Below are 24,077 nucleotides of genomic sequence, written 5' to 3' on the forward strand. Positions count from 1 at the left end.
CTTCATAGAACACATTTCCATTGCTGTAATTACCCTCCACTCCACTGCTGATCTCCACACAGACCATGCTGAATGTGTGTGTGACAGTATCTTTGAGAGCTTAGCATGACCAGCAGTACACGCCAGCAGAGAAGGAGCGACTCAATGATAAGGGCTAGTGTCATGGTTATGGAGTAAATAAAAAAATACTTTTAAAAAACTGATGCCAATGTCCACAGCAACTTAATTAGCAACATTCAATTTTCACAACTCAAAGAAACTCAAAGCAAGTCGGCCCCAGTCTACTGTAGTGGACTGGGTTGGATCTCCTTTTCTCTTCAGAACTGACTTAATTCTTGGTGTCATAGATTGAACAAGGGGTTGGAAACATTCTTCAGAGGTTTTGCTCCATATTGACATGACAGCATCACACAGTTGCTGCAGATTTATCAGCTACACATCCATGATGAGAATCTCCTGTTCCACCACATCCCAAAGCTGCTCTGTTGGATTGAAATCTGGTGACTGTGGAGGCCATTGGAGTCAAGTGAACTCATTGTCATGTTCAAAAAAGCAACTTTGTGACATGGAGCATTATCCTGCTGGAAGTAGCATCAGAAGATGCTACACTGTGGTCATAAAGGGATGGACATGGTCAGCAACAATACCCAGGTAGGCTGTGGTGGTAAAACCAGGCCACGTAGGTACTATTCACTGCACCATTTCACCACTACAAGCCCAAATTGTTTATACAAGGGAGGAAGGATCCATGCTTTCATGTTATTTCTGACCCTACCACCTGAATGTTGAAGCCTTTTCTCTGTTATTTGTCTTTTTCACCTCGCTGCAGCATCTCTAAATCAACTGTATCTTTAAAGACACCAGTATACCATAATACCACCAAATCCTGCCTCATAGAACTTTTAGTGGTGAAAAAACTCGTAATGGTACCTTTAAGAACTGATATCCTCATTTCACAGCAAACTGATTAATCACAAACATGTCTCAGTGCTGGTGGATAAAAATAAAACAAAGCAAAGCAAAACAAAACAAACAACAACAACAACAAAAAAACTCAAACTGAAATGCATAAAAGAAATCTAATGATCCTCTATGATGTGTACTAACTGAAGAAAATCTAAACACAAATTCATTTTGCCTATAACAACTCCTTGAGAGCACATTTCCATAACACTTCTGTTCTTTGAACACTTCATTCTGTGCACGAGTTTAGCATCTGGACGTCCTTTTGCTTTTGATTGAAAGAGGATCTGCTTTCCCTCCGGCTTGCAACACTCAAACTGTTCTTACTTTGATTATCGCTGGCATAAAAAGCTGGCAAACTGTCAAACCTGACTCTTTATGCTGAGAGATAAAAATGACACAAGCTTACAATTTTCTCTCACGGTGCTGGGAACTTTCAGACGAACAAACGTGTGCGCGTTTAACCATTTAGATGAAACCCTAGTGACAGCTGCACACTGCGGCTCGTCCTGTAACTAATCTTGCTTTAATATGAGGACACACTTCTTCAGCTCTGTGTTTTACAAGCTGTGCTGCCTCTATATTCCCCCTTAATATGATATAAAATGAGAGGGCTGGCATTCGTTCAGTCAATCAGGACAAAAATGATTGGCTTTTAATTTATTGGCTCACAGCCGTGTGCTCTGTGTTTTATGTATCAGACAATAGATTTCTTATTTGTTGCCATGGTTACTGCTAAAATTACACAAGATTCAATGTCACCAATGTCACCACGACTGAATGGGTGCTGAATCCATGCTGGATGAAATGCTGAGCTGGTACTTAACTTTGTTGCCAAGTATTAACACACCATACACTCCTGACAGGCCCTCCCTACTAATGTGAGCCTTTACCCCGATCCACACCACAAACACACACTCTCTGTTACTAGATTCTTACAGTATGGGTCGGGGTAGCTGGTTTTGTTGTCATCCCCTTCCCCTATTCTATTGATTTTATTGGGCAACACCAGAGCCAGCTCAGGCCAGCGTCCAGTCTGATACAAGGCCCCGGGGTGATGGGCTGTGGAGGCTGGCCTCATCAATGTCAGCAAATACTCTCAGAGTAACTCATACAAACAGCTCAGGGAAAAAAATACCCAGAAAAGTTCCTTACATGGATTATTAAGGAGGTAAAAATGAAAAAAAAAAAATCATATTCATATGAAGAAAACTACTTGCTTGTGTACTATGATGCTTTCACTGAAATATGACTGAAATGAGGCAAAAATAAACATTCAGCTCAAGATAAAAAAAAAAAGAAAATATACTAAAAATAGACTAACTCACTATCTTTAATAGTGTAAAAACATTATACTAGATGTTTTGACAGCTTTGACAGCAAAAAGAAGGAATCTGTGAAGACTACATTGATCCATTGTCACCTTTTTGAAGCTGATGTGGCAAAAATTACAGCAAACAGCAACTTATTTACACCTCCAGAGACAATACCCTTTATTTGCTATAGTGTTTCGGACTGGCTTAAATATATTTATTATATTATAAATCCAGCTTTTGTTCATTTGACATTCCTATACTGATCCATGATTTGATATAAAATCATGTTCTCATTTGTCATTTAAACATCAGTATTTTGTGAGTGCAACTTCTTGACTATTCAATGACAGCCCATTGTTAGCACTAACATTTGAATCTAGTGTTTACTTATATCAGCCTATGGTATGGAACTGGGACACAGTTGGGGGACAGGGGGATTACAGCGGGCTGCTGGGTGAGAAGAACAAAGTGGCTTTTGATGTGACGCAAGCAAATATGCAGCCTGAAGCGGTAGGAAATGTCGGTGCAAACGCTGCTAGGAGTAAGAGAAAATGCAAACGCCACAAAAAGCTTGAACTAAAAACATAGGGCAGTGGATCTGCCATGAAGGGTTAAGACCAGAATCTGACCTCTTGGAATCTTAGCTTAGGGAAGAAATCACTACACCATTAGATGCTTGCATATAGTAATTAATCAGCATTAAAATTCACAAAATCTAACTGCTTATAATGAGTTAAAAAAAAAAAACACTGAATTTCCAGTCTTGTTTGTTTGTCTACTGCTTTTTTAAAATGACTGTCAGAGCGCAGAGCATGGAAAATTCCATTGTGATTATTTCTTTTTAAAGTTTTCATATGAAGACCAAGACTACCATTAATCCACTTAGCAAGATACACTGCTCTTCACTTGTCTGATGGTGTTGGCTTTTGCATAAGGCCTCTATAAAGTAAAATTAGTCATCTGCACCAGGTCTGCAGGTAGATCACTGCAAAAAATTTGCAAATGCAAGCTGAAAGAGGTGAAAAAAACACAAAGCTCTGAGGTGTTAATCAAATCTGGAGAATGAGTAAAACTGCTAGAGTGCTCAGTTTGGATTAGTTTATGCATGTGGACAACACAATCTCATTCCTTACTTGTCTCCTGATTGTTTAATTTTTAACCGTTTGGACAAAATCAATATTTTTATTATTATTTCTTCACATTTAATAGCTTTAACCTTTCATTTTGAAGCTGTCCCTGTTGCTGGGACACTAGATTATACTATTTATTACAAGTATGAAATGTTATTCATTCCAAATGTCAGACTATAATTTGCTTTATTATATTTGTTATAAGCAAATGCACCATAAAGAATCTTTCATAAAAGAAAAATAATAAAATAAAATAAAGAATTCACGTTTATACTGCATATTTCATGAGATGGATCAAATATCTGACGTCATTTAAGCTATAAACAACTTTTAAGATTTACACAAGAGAAGTTTGTGAGCAGTTCATAAAGTCACACAATATAAGATCAGCTGAAAGATCCAAACCTGCAGCTGTAGTTTGATAATAATAATACCAGAAATAAGATCATTTTAGCTCCATGCAAAAAAAAAAAAATAAAAAAAATAATAATAATTCTCAATGCAGAAGGAGGAGAATGCTTCTGAACATCATATCAAGAGAATGAAATGTTTGACTAAGCAGCACTCATTTACTGAAATCAGACCCACGCCACATCACACGGCCTTCTGATCTCCATCTTTCAGTTCTAGTTTGAGCAGCTTGCGTAACTGGGCGTTTTCTTCTCCTGTTTCTTCTCTATCAGCTGCTTAGCGCCCAGTAGAGCAGTGGATGATGGGAGCTCCAACGCGGCATGATCTAAAAACCCACTGGCGCTTTAGTGTGCCTCAGCTGGCTTATATAACCCAGTGTTGATGTGCAAACTGCCTTGCTGTTGGGAGAGCTTAGGACACACAGAGCAGACACACACACAGAGCTACAGATATGTGGTGTGTTTGTTTAAATTTGTAAGTGTGTGGATGTTGGCATGAGGACAACCATCAATGTTTGTGTGATGGAGCGGGCTGCAGGCTTAGTAGAATATAGTCAGATATGTATGTTTTCCTGCTTGGCAACTACATCACCAAACATTTTCCTCTTTCTTCTGATGACATCACCAGCATGTTCCCTTGATTTTGGACCATAAAGCTTCTTAGTGATGTCATTTCCACTGGGTCTTCACCTGAATTGACCTCATTTCTATTGCATAACTCCCTTTGCCTGCATGTTACAGCAGATTTCCTTCTCCGTCCACCCAGAGGCAGCGTGTAACTCCTCATTATGGAAATACCAGGTGTGTCCATGAAGAAGCAATGTGCAGATGTAAAGAACGTCATCCAGCAAGATGCTGCCTGAGCCCCCTGTGACCTCGTCATGCACCCAAGGAAAAATGTTTAAGAAGTGTGATGCTGTGAATCATCATGGCTGAGAAGACAATAAGTACTGTACATGCAATACTACTGGTGTGAGGGTGAGGAGATACAGAGAGAGACAGCAATCAAGAGAGGCCTGACCTATATAAGAAGGAGGCTGAAATATTTATGGATGTGAGTGTCCTAATTGGCAAGCCACTGGGAGCACTGCGGCCTTCTCCTCCAATCACAGCCTGAGAAGAGGTTAACACACACTCAGAAAACATGTACGCGCAGACAAGTGGCGGTGGTGCGAGGACCAGAGCGTGGCCTCTGCCCCTCAACTGTCATCCCCAGCCTGAGAGATGCCTCATTATGAGTCTGATCTGCCATCACCACAGCTTCGGCATAGTTAGAATCATTACCAGAGCTGTTATCATAACCGTTCTCCGTAGCACAGACGGACGGGAACAACCGCTCAGAGCGCTGACTCAAACACAGCCTAATTGGCTGGGCTTAATCTCCAGCACTGGCACGCACCGCTCAGCTCTCTGAGAGTTCTCCATCGCTGTCTCCCGCAGATGAAGACAGGGAGATGGACACTTTCTGATCACTTCAGGCTGCAGCAGGGCAGGGCAGAATGGGGTCGGCTGGATCTCGTAATCTCAGCAGACTGAAACTGGAAACTAATATTGCTTTGTGTCTCATTTACCAAATCAAACACATTTTCCAATCATTGTTATCCAAATAAAATGAGGACAAGTCTTAAAAATTTATTTGAGTCACCTTTTTACACTGGACAAAAATCCTCAACAAGACCTGGTATTTATTTACTGTAGTACATGATGAAACATATACATCAGTTCCTGCTCCAATCAGCTGTTTTCTGAATTGGATTTTGGGGTGCAAAAGTAAACAAGAACACATTTACCAACCAAAGTGTCTCCTATGGAGTCTCTAAAACTGACAGAAGCTCCAACTAAAGGATTGGATCCATTTTTCCGGTTTGAGCCATGGCTGGCAGCCTAAACTGTCAAGTAAATCAAAGTTTATTTTCCACTGCTGCCTGTAAGATGGTCATATGCCCTTCCTTTCTGTTGCAGAAGTCTCCTTGGTTGTGGGTTTCACTGCACTGTTGTCTCTTGGAATGTGATAGGAGTCAGTCACCTTGTTTTAATGGGTTCAGAAAGCCACATATGCACAGTTTCTTTCTGTAATAATGAAAAAATGTTAAAACTGAGAAAGTATTGGCAGAAAGCAAATTTGTCTGAAATATCAGTTTGAAATCAGCACAAGTATTGTTTTCTAAGGGTCAGTTAACTTGAGTTGATTTACATTTTCCAATTTCATGAAACAAATCAAATAAAGGTTTTAAGATATTATGATCCAATCTGTTTGGTTAAATCATACTTGATTGATGGACAAGCTTGCTATGATTAAGAGCATTGAAGAAATGGGAAGGGCTTTAGGTAATTCAGCTGCAAGTAGGTGACTAATGCATGAAGAGAAGCTGGGAGTGGTCTGGGCTGCACGTGTCTTGATAATGTGTCCTGGGATACAAGCAGGCCCCTTCCTAAAAGAAAAACACCAACAGATTCTGCAGAATTATGCTCAGAGTCGGGAGCCCTTGACTACAGATAGATATAGGAAACACTTTAAAGTGAGTGACTGTGTAGCCTACATGTTTAATGCCAGGTTTGATCACATAAACCATTTTTTCAAGATTAGATCCATTTAGGACTGTGGACCTCGGTCTTTGTGTTACTTGCATACACTCTGAAAAGAGTATTTGAGTTGGAGTTAATCTAAAGCACTTCCTCCAGCATTTACTATTACAAAGAAAACATACTCACTAACTGGAAATCAAAAGGCCATGGCAACATCATACTGTGGAAAAAAATTACTTTCAGATCATATACTGTATCTATAGAAAATCTATGCACCTTCATCCATAATGCAATCCAGGAACCTCTTTCTGTTATCATTATTATTATTGTTTTTATACACACCTGACACAAATTAATAGGTAATTAGTAGACTTGTGCAGTGCTTGATGTCAAGATGTGAACGTTCACTCTGTGCAGCACTCTTTTGTGTTACACAAAGAGAAAAATTTAGAGAAAATGGACAACATATGAGGTAATTTGTGTATATATAGATAACCCCCTGCAAAAGCCTTCTTGCAATATTTTAAAGTGGTCTTTATTAATAGTTTTCTGGATATTTTCTCCTTTTTCACTACTTTTCAGTATCATTTGGTCAACATTTTCAGAGGAATGTGTTTTTGTGTGTTTGTTATACCACTTAAAATAACCTATGAATCATTCAAGCATAAAAAAGACAATTTAAAGGATAAATCTATGTTGCATCTACACAGGTAAGTAGCAGAGAACCGATGTTAAATCAGATCTTTAGACTCTTTGTTACTGGCAGCCTGTCACAAAAACACATCACTTGTTGCCATTTCTTTCTTTTTTTAATCTACAAGAAATACCAAAAATGACAGTTTGCAGGGATTAAATGTTACTTTGCACTAACAAAGTAGTTCTAAGCCGAGAACTCGCATATCCCTACAGCATGTGCTCCGTCTTGTGTTTAGGGTTTTGTTTTAGTCTTGTTTAACTTTGATTTAGATTTCTAATTATTTCTGTTGTCAGAGCACATTAGGGTTTTCTGTTTTAATTCATGATTTGAATTAATTTTCTGTTGTGCCCAAACACCTGGATTCTGTCAGGCAATTAACACAGCTGTCTTTAGTTGTCATTAGCTCTAACAGTTTAAATACTTGCTGGTTTCCCTTGTTCAGTGCCACATCCTTGTTGTGAAACTGTCTACAGTCTGCAACTCTGTAAATCTTGGATTGGTCTCCTGTGTGTTTTGAATTTAGACTTCTAGAGTTTCTGTCTTGGCAGCATTATTGGTTTGTTTAAAATAAAGTCAGTCATGTTCCTTCATCTGTCTGCTCCTTGGCTGCAAGCCTGCATCCATACATCGCCCATCAATATATGCCCTTTAGAAAATTAAGGAAACTGGGCAAGTGTAGGACAAATAAAGAGGTGGACGGCCTAAAAACTATTTCCAGCACAGTGTCTGAAAGCATCAGTATGCCAAATAACACAAGAACTGAGCTAAAAATCAGTAACAGGTCTTAAGGCGGGATGAATCTCCAATATGGGATCATCTTGACACAAGAAGAAAAAAAACAATCAAAAGGTTGCCAACCTCCAAAGAGCTTCGGAAAGTTCTTCAAGAAGGTTGGAGAACTATTCCTGAAGCCTGCTGACAAGAAATCCTGTCTACAAGGGTACAAACTGTGTTGAAGAAAAAAGCTGCTCAGCTCAAACATTCACTTTTTAAGCTTTTTCAGTTCAATAAACTGCAGCACATTTTTCCTGCTTTTCCTGGGAGTGTCTTGGACATAGCTAAAGACTGTAACACAGTTCTATACAAAAACAACTTTGGCTTTACTGAAAGTCAGAGTTCACAAATAGAAACTGAAATACCATAAAAATGAATTTATAGTCATTTACATAACACTGGATAATGGTCCAACTTGTCCATTTATTAAATCTGTCTTAACAGAAGAAATCAAAAAAGAACATCTTGTCTTTCCAAAAATGTATTAAAAATCTGCTTGAGAAAAAAGTATGTGAAAGTATTTGATCGTTTACAAATTGTGGATAATTTCTGTCTTACTGTGAGAAACAGGAGAGAAGAGCAGTAGCCATAGAAACCTTTTCTACTTGCATCAGTTGCAACACTGTGACAGTGACCATAGAAACAACCATCTCCAGTATTATAAGTAACCACAACAACATAGTTACTAATTAAACGTTTTAGTATGAAGGGAAAATGCAAAATAAGCTGTTATTCACAAAAATTTCAGCTTGGACACATTTACCGGGGTATTGACTAAACTTAAGACAAACTCAGACTGATTGTGATTTTTAGGATTAGTAAGCAAATGAGTTTGAAAGCATCTCTGTCTTGCTTGCCCAAAGGAAAACGAAGCAGAAATCAATGGGCTGTGTTTACAGAGTACACAGCCGACTGTAACACTGCACGTTATGTTACACACAGACGAGCAGTAAAAACAGACGAGCTGCTTGGCAAGGCTCAGTCTGGCCAGCTTCGTGCTAAAAACAGGCAGAAACAGCCCTGATGCACAGGCCAAGAGCTTCCAAAGGCAACACGCTTCAGTCTGAGGAAAAAATGGGACAAATATCCAAAAGAAAATGGTGGAAATGTCTGCTTTTTTTTCCTGCCCAATGGAAAGTAAAGAAGAAGTATACTCACGTAAGAAGTACTCAGATGGGTCTGCTTCATAATCTGTTTCCTCTGGAAAATGGTCTATCTGTTTACACATCCCTTTGAAGTTACCTGGAGGGGAAAAACAGAGAGTTCAGAGGAGTTCGTACCAGTTGACATCTACAAACAGCTGAGCCAAAAATGGCTTATAATCAATAAACTTAAAGGTAGAAAATGTAGGTTACTTGTTGCAATTTCTTAAAAGTGAAAATATTCAGTTTAAATGGTCTTTTTCACCTTTTTAAGGTTAATCAAAATATTTTTCTCTTGATTTTAAGAGGTAATTATAGACCTCCTGCATTTGATTTTGATAAAAAAATTAAAAAATAAATAAAAAAAACTGCAGATGAGTGTGTACTGAGGTGCGGCATTATTTTGCAGTTTCTTTAATGGCAAGCACAGATAGCATGAATACAGTTTATATCAGTGACTCTTTGTTCAGAGAGAAGACCTGCAGCAGTTGGAGGCTTGTAAACACGAGCGGGGCAGCTGGTGCGACCTGGAGCTGCTCCAGCTGCATGTGCACAGGGAACCTCATCTCTTAATGTTCGTTCATTTGGCTGACACCTAGCCGTCCAGATTATCTGTCCAGTCCACCCAGGAAACGGTAGTCCTCTCTTCTCCCTTACTCAATCTCCTCCCCGTCTGCCCTCCCATGTGAAGAGTTTTTGCCCTGATGAGGTTAGTGAAGGTGGTGTTGGCTGGGGAGTACCCATAAGGTGGCCATTACTATGACCTGCTGCTCACCGAGCAGGCAGATTTTGGGGCATTTGATTGGACCAGATTAGCGTTTCATTAAATTTTTCATCTTTTCTCTCTCCAGTGTCCCTTTAATTGGAGAGTCAGGTGTTGGTTACCATAGTGCCAGGTGTTGCAGTGAGGCATGATGGGCACAGCGGGGTGCAGTTATTACTTTGTGAATGATCCACATGCAGCTTAGGGTGGGGGGACCCCACAGTGAAGACCACTCAGACATTAGAGAGAGTGACACCTGAGAGAAAAAACAGGCATCAAAGCATCTTGGATCTGCTCTCCCACTGATGTTTAGTGTTCATGAACCGACCTGCAGGGTTTCAACTGCCTCATCTCTTACAAGACTTAGACTGGTGGAGGTTTTCTCTCCGTGTAGTTTGTCTTTCAATCTAAATGATGTACAAATTTAACAGATTACATTAATGTTCCCACCTTGTAGTAAAAACATTCCATTTATTAGTTTTTAGAAAGCAGGAGCATGTTTACTTCTGTGTTGAATCACCTCTTTTATAGGCAGGAGACAAAGTTGAAATGCTTCAGTATTCTGGTTTAATATAGGACTTAGGTTGCTGAACAGTCTCGTTATTTTTGTTATATGATGTGCCAAATCTTCTCCATGGTAACAGGTCTGAACTGCAGGCAGGTCTGTTCATTACCCAAACTGTGCTGCAAAGCCATGTTGCAATATGTGTAGAATTTGAACTTTGCTGAAATTAGCTATACTTTCCCAGCACAGATATTTTCTGGATGGCAGAAGATCCTCACATTTTTTCAGTGTTAATGGTGACCTCACAGATGCTACTCATGCCATGCTTCCTTTTGAACTCAATACCAAGGAGGATGCAACATCCATGATTTCCTAAAGAATTAAAGGTTTTGATTGGTCAGAACGCCAAAATATTTCCTCACTTTAATTCAGTCCAGAGAATCTGTATTTTGTAGTTTTTATTATGTGGGTTTTCTTTGATTGGTCGAGCTGTAAGTTTGGTGGATGCAGTGCTGTATTCACAGACAGTAGTTTATAGAAGTCTTCCTGAGCACATTCACTAGATAATTAATCCTCCCATGACGATGATGATGATCTAGGAATTTTGATTAAATCTGATTTACATTTTTGGAAAATATTTTAACTGTACTCAGTCTGTAACAGAGTGGTGGACACTTCTGAAAGATCCAGCATTGTTTTCTTAAAAAAATAAATAAAAAAAATAAAAAAAAGTTTAATGTATAGTAGTCATTACAGTGGACACCTATTAAGTGGTGTTTTCTAGTATATTCTGTGAGTTGAAATTGAAATTTCCCTCTTTGATGAAGTATTTTTGATTAATTTAATTTAATTTAATTTCATTCATTCATTCATTGGACATTACTGAGTCATTCAATACACTGCCACTTACTAAAGAATAGATAAATGATTTAATTTGATGTATGTACTTTAAGATCCCCACATAGAACTGGACTCTTGGCGCTTGTATCTGTGTTCTAGCTTCTAAATGTTACCTGGCAACCAACAAGAGCCAATAGCATGAGGAGGTGGCTACAGCTAACTAGTGTGACCACAGAGGTCGCTTGTCTAGGTCAGTTATTGGAGAAATGCTGGATAAACACTAGGATAGGTGTAGTTAGAAGCCAGACGAGTACATTCGAACCCAGCTTAAGCAGGTCTTAGTTGTTCTTACAAAGGCCCTAACCTGTTGGTTGGAGAGCCGGCCTAATATCCTGAAAAGCTGTGATTATTCTGGATCCATTAGGGCAGTGGTTCGGGGACCCTCCAAGGGGGTCCCCGAAAGAGCACAGGGGGACCTTGAGGCTTTGAACATTAAAGCCATTGTGATAAATGTACACAAATTGTCCCTATTTTAATAAATAAAAGTAAGTCTGTATGTTGTTCATTTAACTTTGGCTTTATCAAAGGACAGGACTCAACCAGAATACATTTTTTATGGTGAGAATCTCACTTTTGAGAAGCTTAAAACCAGCATGGTTTCAGCACAGGGTGGAGCAGGGGGTCCATGGCATATTAGTATATGCATGAACGGGGTCCCTGAGGAAAAAAGGTTGGGAACCACTGCAATAGGGGATCCATTCGACATTACACTGTAATAACTAAGTGTGCCTCAGTGATAAACAGGAAAAATATTATACAGCTATAATTTATGGAACATTTATATGAGATAAAAATGATAACATTCTATAGATATTTTGATAGACTAGATTAAAACTTAAAAAATGAATAAAAAGTTAAACATGACTAACCATCATTGTACGTCTGTAGAAATAAAATATTGTTTGAGAAAAATGTGGCTCTGTTTTTCAATAATTTATGAAAGGATTAACACCAATCATATTACTGATTTGCTGAAATAAAATGTTTAAAAGCTCTATCTCTGCGTTACAAAGCTTTTACCATCTTTTGTGCTTTGAACCAACATTTTTAGCGTTTTTGTTAATTTGACAGAATTTCTTGAAAGTATCTTAACTCAAAGAAGGATTTCAGTTTTTCTCAGACCATACCACTTTTTCAAACTTTTCCACCTTGACCATTGAATTATAAAATTTTAATTTCTTTTCAACACACTTGCTGAGTTTCAGCACAGTATTTCAGAATAAGCATGGGAACCTCAGCACAAATATACCCACTAATCCTCCAGTGGACCACTCATTGCTCCTACTGACTCAGCTCTGGCACATAATCAAAGAAACATTGATTTTCATCAACGGCCCTGTAGCAATTAGAACAATTGTAAGGGAGAGATAAAAAAAATGTAAAGGGGGAGGAGAGATGAAGGACAGGTAACAGAGGTTTTAAAGGACAGGGATGGAAGATGGAGCGGGAGGTGGAATACATCAAGTTTGAGTGCTACAGTAATAGCTGAACTGTGAAAAAGCCCTCCAGAGTTTAACAGGGCTGCACAGTGTTTGAACTTGATGCTCTGATATGAGCTCCTCTCACAGTGGTAGACTGAAGATTAAAACTGGGTTCTTTCCAATCAGCTGGAAGGTGCTCTCAGTTCACTAAAGCTAACTAGAGCTGAGGGCATATAATCTTCTGAAGGTTTGTTAGCTAACTGTTGCACAGCAGCTTTCAGGCGTGAGCTAGTGAATACTGTAGGTGTAACCCCACCACCTCCTGCAACTACTCCCCCTCCAGCTGCTGTTGAAAATAACAATGTGTTCCTATTCAACTTGCCTGCTTAAATTAGCTTTAAATAAGTTCCATTTGTAGAAAGAGAAGGCACACTTGTGTCTCCTCTCAGAGCTCATTTGCTGAACGATGACTTGTGTTTACATACGACTACATTACACACTCCCAGCGGAGCTGTCTGGGCAAACTAGCAGCAGCAGCAACCCACAGAGCACTGTGTATGTGGGTGTGTGTCTTATCAATGTTACCAAGTGGGTGTAAGGTTTGGTGTGCAGCTGGCTGGCTCATGCGAATTTTTATTACCAGCTGTGGAGAGCGGCCTATTGGGGGGGACACCACACTACGACAAGCATGCGGAAAGATTTTTGTGACACTTAACAGCTCCAAACAGTCCTTTTCTTGTAAGACACATAAACTCAGCTGGCTGGTAAATTTTTTACCAAAGCATTTTCATTTCAGGGAACTTTTTCACATCAGTGCAGAGGAACAGTATAGAGAGATCAGTTTGCCCAATAAAAGCTCTGACCGGGATACCGGTGTTTATTGGAGAGGTGTTACCAAAAGGCTCATGTGTGCACTGAGCAGGACTTTTGTGCACTAAGTTACTAAAGAGCTACTGTATGTGTTTCTTTGTATTCTTCAAAACAAGATAGACTTTCAAAAGATCCTAAAAGTGGCACTGTTCTTATTATCACATTAGAAAAATGAGAAAACAAAATGTCTTTTGAAACTGATATAGAAATCAAATCAATATAAGCAGAAATCAATAATCAAATATATACTGTAGATGAATAAGTAATACTTTGCTTCTGCATTTAATCATATGTGAAACCTACACAAGCTATAAAAAGCTTGTAACTGTAATTTTACACCCATGACTGGAAGAACTAATAGTTTCAACCGGCCTCTATACTTACAACTAACGAGGTTTGTTAAATTTAGGTTTTTGGCTTCAGAGCTTAAATGGATGTCAGCTTTCAGGTCAGACATGTGAACATCCCAAGTATTGAAGGGACAAAAAGACAATTTACACAACTAAAGATCTAAAATTCTAGTTTCTTCACAAGTTTTGCTTTAATTCTATGTACAATTTTAAATATATGAAAAAATATATTAAAATAGTCTTGAAATAAATAAAATGTTTTTTTTAAAAAAAAACAGTTAACTGTTAAAATGTCATTAAAATAATTAGTACTATAATGAATAAAGTATTTCTTTCTATCTCTCTAAATATGTTAAAATAACACCTTATGCCTCAACCATGTGACAGATACAACTAATCGTCACAATCAATATAACAAAGATTTTCTCATTTAATCAAACCCCGAGAAGAATTATCATAGAAAGGATCACCTCACAGGGGCAATTTAATAAAACAACTTGACACACCAAGTAAAAATGGGAATTTTCTGCATTAAAAACAAAGATTGGGGTCAAGCTGAAATCCAAATGGTAACCACATCCAGTGGCTGCCATTAAAACAGAGTGCAAGCTATCCTGCTGTGGTCGAACCATCATCAAACCCTAGCTGGAGTCCAGTTATGTGTTTTATAAGGTAGATTGTTTTTCCCTTGTCAGTTAGCCCACTCACCATTGGCGGGGGTGCCCCCCTGTAAAGAGAGTGAGCTATGGGCTCACCACTTGCCCCCTGCGTCTCCTCCTGTCCTCTCCAGCCATAAAGCACTTCATTGCCACAGGGTCTGGAGAGACTGAAAGTCACTCAAGAGTGGAGTGCAGCAGAGAGGACAACATGTTGTGGTGAAGAGAGATGCAGATTTATAGCATCTCAACACAGCAAGGCTCTGAGTCTGGTCCTGAGGGGCCACGGTTTATTTGGTCAGCCCATTTTCAAACTCCTTTGGCACACAACTACAAGGACCAACTGTTCTGGGCCATGTTACTCTTTTGTTATGTGCTTTAAAAGAAAGCTTTCCCCAAGCATGTTCACCCTTATGTGCAGGGTTCTGGATCAGCTCCAGTTATAGCAGAGTTCTGCTTAATGTGGAAGTGTTCCAAGGTTTAGGTGTTGACTGGTTAAAAGAGGTCTGTGATGCAGCTAAGAGGATTTTTCTTACAGTACTGATACCAGAGGCATGCCCCCTGGCTCCTGGTTAATAACGAGCAGAAAAGGCAAGGCCTCATTTTTGTCTCTTGCCATCTTTCTATGAGCAGGAAGGCCTGTAGAGTTCCTTCTATTTTTAAGGCATCAGCCTTCAATTAGCTGACATACATAAGGCATTTTCTTTTAAACATTTACTGATTTTTAATTGTTGTCTGTCATATCTGATTCCAGGAGACTGAGGATAAAAAGCAGGTATTTCCACACATTCAGATGCCATCATTAGTTACCATCAGTTTAGTGTTGCAAATGTGCTGTTGTAGTTTCTCTCTCTATGCACCAGTACTACAAACTAAAACCTCTGTCTTGTCCTGAATGAGCTGAAGGACGTTTGCTGCCATCCATGATTTGATGTCTAGGATACAGTTAAAAAGGGCATCAGTTGGTTTGGTGTCATCAGGAGACACAGCAACATAAAGCTGTGTATCATCTGCATAGCTGTGGAAATTTATGCCGTGTCTCCCGATGACATCACCCAGAGGCAGCATATAAATGTTAAAAAGCACAGGGCCCAGAACTGAGCCCTGTGGGACACCGTAGTTCAGTTTGTGGCTCTAAGAGGAACAGTCATCAATATTTATAAAAAACTCTCTATCACTGAGATAGGATTCAAACCAGTTAAAAATCGTGCCTGAGAGTCCAATCTCCATGGGTTTGTTTAAAAGAATGGTGTGATCTACAATATTAGGCTGCACTGAGGTCAAGAAGAACAAACACAGACAGTTTCTTCTAGTCCATGTTGGTTCTGAGGTAATTTAAAATCTTGACCAGTGCTGTCTCTGTACTGTGTCACTCACTAATTTGGTTGTGTTTCATACTTCGGTATATGAAGGCTCATCTTTAATTTTTTTTATTTGAAGTTTAAATTTTTTTTAATTGGTATTTTATTATTGCTGCTGTTATGTAAAGCACTTTCTGCTGCTCTTTTGTATGAAAAGTGCCATATCCATAAATTGTTGATGATGCAAAAGTACCCTCCAAAACTATAGGTTAATATGGCATTAGATGACTAAGTCTACATATGAATATCAGCTCATTTTTTTGTCCTTTGAGGTCTCATTGTCTTGATAAGGGTGTTTCAGCTTTATATATGTATTCGAGTTGTTTTTTTTTTTATATTAGTCATTAACTTAAAGTAATGAAGTATTAAACATAGCTTAAGTATGAACTGAAGGATGCTGGGAATGGATTTAGATTGTGAAAACTTGACCTTTTTCAAAGGAAACTTTATGAATACCTCTCCAAATCATGTGCTACTTTTTCACATTTTGTATTGACTTGCAATGCCTTAGTCACGTGGAGCTCCTCATGAAGGTGAGGTGCACAAACAAATCTGTAACACAGAATTGTACTCATACTTGCTATCATCATACTGCCCATATCTGCAGGCAGGAAATGAGCAAAACCAGTCAATTTTTTCCTAGATGCCAGAAAGAGAGAGACATCCGGGTCAGGCCTGCCCACACATGACACCTTTAAACAGTAATCAAATGGGCTCACAGCTGCCACAGCTCTGCAGACGGAGACAAAGGTTTGAAGAGACACAAACACGTAGGAGGTCCATGGTGGAAAGGGGAGGGTTGAGTGATAGGAGGCTACAGAGGGTCAGGAGGACTCGACTGAGTAGGAGGTGCAGTTTAAAAGAGAGAGTTAGAGACAGAGATTCAAGCCCACCTTTGATTTGTCAGTGGGTGGCATTCTCAAACTTTCCAGCAAGCCACTGAGAGCGTCAGCATCCAGAGCTCACCTCCATCACTCCTCTCTCCTCTACCCCATGTCCTCCTCCCACCCGTCCTCAGTCCCAACAGCAGCTGTTGCCATGTGGACATCAGAGCTGTTCACTTCAGTTGCCATGGATATTGCTATCTGGGCCCCTACAAGGGGGAGGATTACATGGAGGGAGCTGGTGATGTGTCTTTAACCCCTGGACACACAACAGCTCCACTGACACAGCGTTAGTCAGCAGCTGTTACTGTATCAGAAAAGACAGCCTGCAAGCTGGTGTCCACACCAGCTTGCCACAAAGGCAGTCAGTTATGCTTGTATGGGTCAGACAATATAGCCAAAATCCACTATTGTTTAGAAGAGATACATAAATGGGTCATTAAACTGCAGAAATGAACAAAAATGGTTGTCTTGTCTTGTTGCTCTGGAGGTATGCTGTTGTAGCATCCTGGCATTGTAGCATCAGGTGTGTGCTTATAAACCCCAGAGGATGAAAGGTAATGGGTCCATGTATGTTATACAATGACAACTTCTCCCTCCTAATGAACAACCACCCTAGAGGAAGTGACAAGAGTCTAATCGCCTTATTCATCTTTATAATCACACCTTATTTATCCTTATAATCACCAAATTCATCTTAGTAATAACCCTGCAAAATCAGGGATGCCCTTATGTACTACCACTCCTATATACAGATAAAGGGTTACAGTTTTTTGCTGTTCACACATTTCATTCAGGTCAGCACAGGAGAAGAACTGTTGTGTAAACACTCCATATTTAGCTTTAGTAATGTGTGGACAGAGTAGTTTAAGTAGTGGAAAAACGATGAGATTTGAGAACTAGAAAGTGGGCATCAGATCTGGATTTAACCCTCTATTCAGTTGTGTATGCATGTTGCCTCCACCCACACCACCCTCATCCACGCTGCACTTCAGCTGTAACTATTTTAGAAGTGTAAAAAGGTTTTTGCCAGCTGAGATCTAAACACACACCTCCAGCTCATAATAATGGAAACTTCTGAGACAGAATAGAGATTTTTATGGAATATACATTATTTCCTGCATAGTGTTCTGGTTGATGTTTCTTTGGAAAGAAAAGGGGTTTCTATGTGTTTGCCCTTGGTCAAAAAAATCACTAAATCAGCTAACATCTGGCTTTTGGTTGCAATGTGGAGGTGTTTAAACAGCTTTCAATCTCATGTCAAAAGTCTCAGAAGTAGTTACAGATATGTATAGGTTATTTCAGCATTGATGGGGAGAAAACATCCAGGAGCTAGGAGTAAGGGAAAAGTTGTTAGATGCATCACGATGTGGACATGATGAGTCAGAAAAGATGTAAATGTGTAAAAAAACATAAAATAACTGTTATTTAGTAACACAATGTTGAGGAGCTCAAAAGCTGAAACATGAAATTGTGGAAGTGTATTGCACGGAGAGTCTGTGGCATGCACATAACAGATATGATGGCTGGGCATGAAATCTTACTGGTACCCATTCAATCATCCATCTAATTTCTGTACTGCTTATTCCATTTCAGGGTCGCGGACAAGCCGGGGCCTATCCCACCATTTTGCAGGCGAGAAACAGGGTAAACCCTGGACAGGATGCTAGTCTATCAAAGGGCTCCGACCGATACCCTTTACATTAAAATATAGCACATGGAAGTAATTCAGCTTCGGTGGGTGGCTTTAATTCCTCAAAGTCCAATTCACTGAGGAGGTGTTAATGTGCAAACGAACTCTGATGCTGATGTGGGATGGTGAGTTGTAAGCCTAGATGGCAGAGTTGAGCCAAGGGGCAGAGTTTATAAAAGGGGGGCGGAGTCTTTCTACCTAATGCACCACACCTGAGAGCAGCATGCAGCAGAGGCCTTTGTGTGGTAGATTTAATGCTCAAGATAAAATCTTGAGTAAGGATTGAAAATAAAGAATTTTGTTAGCATAAAGCAAACTATGAAACAGGAGAAAAATACAGGAGCATCTTAGAGGCTGAGAGGTTGGCAGTAATGTAGCATAGTGACTGTAGCTGTAGGTGATGTGGGAGGCAGACAACTGGAGGTAGGTTTCGACTCGTTGCAGGATGACTGACAGATGCTAGATAGTCATTTGACCTCCCACGACTCAACTCGTACACCATATATGAGTCTGTCTGTGAGCTGCGGCAGGGCTCTGTGGGACTGTTTATTCCTGAGCTGATGGAAAAAGAAAGAAAAAAAAAAACCAAAAACGGTGGACATGAAACACTTGCAAAAGAGCAGCAAAACCATGGGGAGGCCAGACTGTCTGTAATATTTCTTCACGCTGCTTTCTTCGTTCTTTTCCTCAAACCACTCTTCATTTTTAAGCTTCTGCTTTTGCACTCTCTTGTGAAACTTGCCTTTTATGTTTTTAGAAATCACAGATGTCATGTAAGACTGTACTGCTTTGTGAGGCTGTATTTGATAGAAAACAAGAAGTGGTGGTGCCTTCCCACTTTGACTTAAATAGAAAATACGAGGATTTTTTTCCACTAGTAATGTCACCAAAGACTTTTCAACTCTGTGTTACTCAAGTCCTCAAAAAGAGAATATCTCTAATATCTAAATATTAAAGTAGCATTCATTTTCTGACTTTAAAGGGAAAATGCACCCTAAAATGTGGTTTTTGAGCTGTAAACAACATAGTATTACTTAATTGTGATGAAAACCTTGATAATTCTTTTTTAAATTTCTTTAAAAAAGGGATTTTGTGGGACAAAAATGGCTCATAACGCTCCCCTACAGGGTTAAGCCAGTAATCTAGAGCCGTACTTGGTGTTTCCCTACGTAACCAGAAGTTTTTAAAACCTCACAGCCGCCTTCCTCCAGATGCAGATGGATCCTTGCCTTGCAGGCATAGAAAGCCATGCCCACCAATGCATATGAACATATGTGAACTTATATGGTATACATTACAGTGATTTAGCAGATGCTTTTATTCAAAGCAGCTTATGGTGGTTAGGCAGTAGCATTTAAGGATCTTGCCTAAGGACCCAACTGGATGGTGTTAATATTTGTCCCTAGAGGAAATCAAACTCTGGTCTCCCGCATGGGAGATGGATGCTCTGCCAACTGCGCTATCCAGCTGCATGGAGTAGCTTCTTTCTTCTTTCTAATGAAATATTCATGCAGTGGGATGGATTTGGGCTTTTGAGGGGTGTAAAAGTAACACCAGACTTTATTCTTTACCTACTGATTCTCATCAGGCAACAGACAGCAGCTCAAATTGTAGCGGCGGCAACTTACAGCAGCACTTCCTGCAGCTGCCACAACCTGCCGTGAGTCTCCACAGTTTTCCAGAGCTGCTGACAGGCCAGCGTAACAACGCTAATGGCTCAGACTGATACGGTTCAGCACCACCTTGTTCATGTGTAGCTGAGGAGATTCAGGAGAGCAAAAGTCTTCCACCTCAAAGACCGCTCTGTGGTGTAGGTGCTTTGTAAACCTCCCTTTTCATCTTGCTAGTGGCCACTGAGCTGCTGTCTGTCATTCAATTATTTCTCTCTGTGTTTCGACTTGCCCACTTTCCGCTCCCTGATCACCCCACACCTCCCACGCCAACCCTTGCAGTTTCAGGCATTTTTCAGAATTTGGAAGTGGGTGGAGTTACGCAAAAAGTAGGTGGTGTAGTTACACTATAAAAAGATGCATTTCTGGCATGTTTTAATATCACACTGACTTTTACATTTTTTAAGGCTTGGTGAGTCACTTTACAGCAGCCTTTTGTCTTACAATGCTGCATCACACACCAGCAACTGGATATCAACGCACTGACCGTTTGAAAACATACCATGGCTGATTCAGCATATAAATGCAAGGGGACATTATTAGAGGAAACAATGAATGAGAGCAAAAGGAAAGGCCAAGATTTAATCAGATTTACTTTTTCTGGCTGGAGAGAGGTAGGATGCAAAATGGATGCTGATTTAGCTGTCGCTAGGGGGCGCCTCATTCACATTCTTGTGGACAGTGAACACATTATGCTAAACATTCTTGTGGACAGTGAACACATCATACTAAACATTGTTGTGGACAGTGAACACATCATGCTAAATTACGTGTGTGCTTTAGAAGAAGATGCACCACATGCACCATATGAATGCTCAGAAAGAGTGAGGTCTGCGAGCTGAATCTGAACACTGCTGCACACCAAATGAAGATATACTGCAAGAAAACGTCATTCTGATGCCTGCATCAAACGGAGATTCTCTTGTCTTGTGCACACTGTTTAGATGATGGTCTTCACTTTTTTTTTACACTCAGAACAATCACACCATAGTTTAACTAAATCAAAACAAAACCTAAGTGAAAAACAACTCATACTTGAGTCAAATCCTGGTCTTCTAGAAGCACATGCAATGATTTATTGCACTGCAATTTCTCCGGATAAAGAATGCACAAATAAAAAGAGAATTTGCTGTAAAACTGCAAGACAATAAACATTTTTGCTTTCTAGAAATTTAAAATGGTAATTATTTATTGTAAGTCAGACAATCCACCTGACTATTTTACCCAAATGTTGACCCTTCTAATGGAAGGTTCTATACTAGTCTTTTTTTTCCCCCTTATACTGACCAATATTAAGTAAATAGATTTAGTGCAAACAGTGCAGTTAAACATAAATTATGCCATCCTGCAGGTAGGAGCACCAAATCATACTGACTGGGTCTAGGAATGTTATGGTTATAGCACAATCATTGTCATAGCAATAATCCAGAGTGTCAATTTATCACAGATCTTTATTATTGATAAATTGTGCCGTTTAATACTGTGTGATTTTAACTGTATCTGTGATGTCAAAAATTCATTAGGTTTAAAATAAAGTCTGAACAAACTTTATATACTTTTCTCTCCCACAGATGAAGAACCTTGTACATTCTTACTGGTCCAAGTTGAGCTCCAACTCAGTTTCTTCCTGTAAGCAAAATGTTTTACATCAGACTTTCTGCCTCTGTACTCCTAAGCAAAGATAAGACGAGAATCATCAGCCGTCTGCTGTGGAGATGTCTCAGGTTGTGGAAGGGATTTCTCCTGGCTTTTGGTCCACCTGTGCATCTCTGCCTGTTTGTCCTGGTGTGGAAACCCCAGGATGTGTGAGGTCCCGGAGCAGTGCAGAGATCACAGTGAAGGAAGTGATGAGATTTCACAGATCCCACAACAGGAGCATCACTGAGTCACCGGCACCAAAGCAGAGTGTGTCATGGCCTTCTGCTTAGTTTTTACAAGAATTCCTCAGCAGTACCCACAGAGAAAGGCATTCCCAAGATGTAAACACCCAACAATAATAACAATACTTCACCTGCATCCGTCATAATCATGTAATCAGCTTCACATGTGGTTTGCGTCCACTGATCCATTAAAAACATGCACAAGCTGTTTGACATGAAAAAAAATTCAAGATTAGCCCGACTTCAACTACAGAAGAAGAAATCAGCCACAACCTGTTTGTGTGTTTATTTAAGTGATAAAACACATTTAGTTGCAGAAAAAACTGCATGAACTGTCAACAGAGCTGCTTGTGCAGCAGGATGAGTATAATTTCATAGGTGGTGTAAAATTAGGCAAACAGACAAAAAATACTGCCTATGACATGCAGGAAGGTGGGTAAATACTTATAACCACTGAGAAATGACAAGCAGAAGCAGACTTGCACATGCACATGGGTAAACATGATTATGCATTTCTTATTTACTGTCAATCTGCAGAGCCTGGTGTAAAATGATGAAAATTCAGTGTTGGAGTGAAAATTTGGATGCTCTGAACTGGCCTGCGCTGACTCATTCACAGACTGGTATCAGGCAAATTCACTAATTATGTTGGAACCAAAGAGAGTCACTTACAACGATCAGTCTTTATGGCTTGGTTGTCTTGTACTTTTCTGCCGTGATGTAAAAGCTGCTGCATGACACTTTCATCAATCAAATGCAAAAGAATAACACCGTCAGAGTTCTGTCTGCTAACATCTGAGCACACAAACATAGGGAGGAGGTTTTCTTTCAAAGACTGAAATCAGAATGATTGCATTCTTGCTCATACTATGAGTTAGAGCCTCAATGACTCTGCTGTGTTGTATATGAAATACCGTTCAACAGTGGATCAGCCTGATGCTTGGATATTTTAACAAAAATTAGTCACAAAATTAGAAACATGGTTAGCCATGTGTTTAAATGCTTGGTCCCTCTGTTGCTACTAAAAAAGTTGAACTCTTCTCCATTTTCCACTGTAAACTATGTAAGCAAAGTGATACAAAGGATCCAGAGTTCAGTTAGGTGATGTAAGATGTCCCTCCATCTTTTCACATTTCAGTCCTTGGTTAAAGTTTGGCATGAAAAAACACTTTGTAAAAAAAAAAAAACACACACACACAAAAACCAAAAAAACAAACAACAACAACAACAAAAAAACTTTTATGTGAAAAGCATTGTAAATATTTTCCACACTGTCATAGCAACACGTTCTGTGGCTATTATGTTATGAGCTCTGACGACCCTGCATATCCAAAAGCAATGTGTCAGGAATACCTCAATGTCATTTTATGACAGCTTGCTTGTGAGAACTTGTTTATTGTAATAATTGTAAAAACTGAGGACTAAAACTTTGAGATCTCTCATAATCTTTCCACCAAAATCAGCTTGTCTGAGGAAAGCGATCAGAAAAACATTGAATGACTTATATATGTGCATATAACTATGTAAAGGACTGTTATTGGTTACTATGGTATCAGATGATTAAAATGCTGAGCAAAGAAACAAATGTACAATTTCTCTTTTTTTAATTAGTCCGCGTAAATGAGTGGAGTACACTCAATGGCAACCCCTTCAGATCTCTTGTTCAGCTTAAGGAAAACAGGCACTGAAAGATTTGTTTAGCAGGAGGCAGAGCTGTAAAGAGAGCTAGCCATCAGGTGTGTTTGCCACGCCGCTGTAGGACCTAAAGCGTCCTCTCTGCAGGACTGAGCTGAGTCCTGCCTGCAGCACAGCGCTGCAGCACAGCAAACTGCCATCTAATCCCTCAGATCTGAATTAATGGACTGGCATGAGCTTAAAAGCTTCGTCCAGTCGAGGGTACGGCAACATGCTACTAGGCTAAAAAACTATTTACCATACAAAACATATCTGAGCATGCACAATTAATTTTTAATGAGATAACCGTTGCATGTGCTACAAATGTGAGATGACTGCTATTGTGCAGGAAAAAAAGAAAATGCATTTTCTTTTTTCTTCTTTTATGCATCATTTAAAGTGAAATGAAGGGTAAAAGATGACAGGAAACTAACTCATTACTGCATTATTGATTGAACTGTGAAGATATTTAAAGAGAAAACATGAAAAATG

At 39.5% G+C, this 24,077-nt stretch overlaps 1 protein-coding gene across 1 annotated transcript in view; it reads right to left on the reverse strand.

Moving 5' to 3' along the window:
- Positions 1 to 24,077, reverse strand: part of cacng2a (calcium channel, voltage-dependent, gamma subunit 2a) — a 78,543-nt gene that overhangs the window by 15,193 nt on the left and 39,273 nt on the right. The window contains exon 2 of the mRNA XM_042004575.1: positions 8,975 to 9,058. Within this exon, the coding sequence (XP_041860509.1) occupies positions 8,975 to 9,058 (84 nt within the window). The remainder of the gene's footprint in view (positions 1 to 8,974; positions 9,059 to 24,077) is intronic.

Source organism: Melanotaenia boesemani, chromosome 2, assembly GCF_017639745.1.
Source record: "Melanotaenia boesemani isolate fMelBoe1 chromosome 2, fMelBoe1.pri, whole genome shotgun sequence".
Lineage (NCBI taxonomy): Eukaryota > Metazoa > Chordata > Actinopteri > Atheriniformes > Melanotaeniidae > Melanotaenia > Melanotaenia boesemani.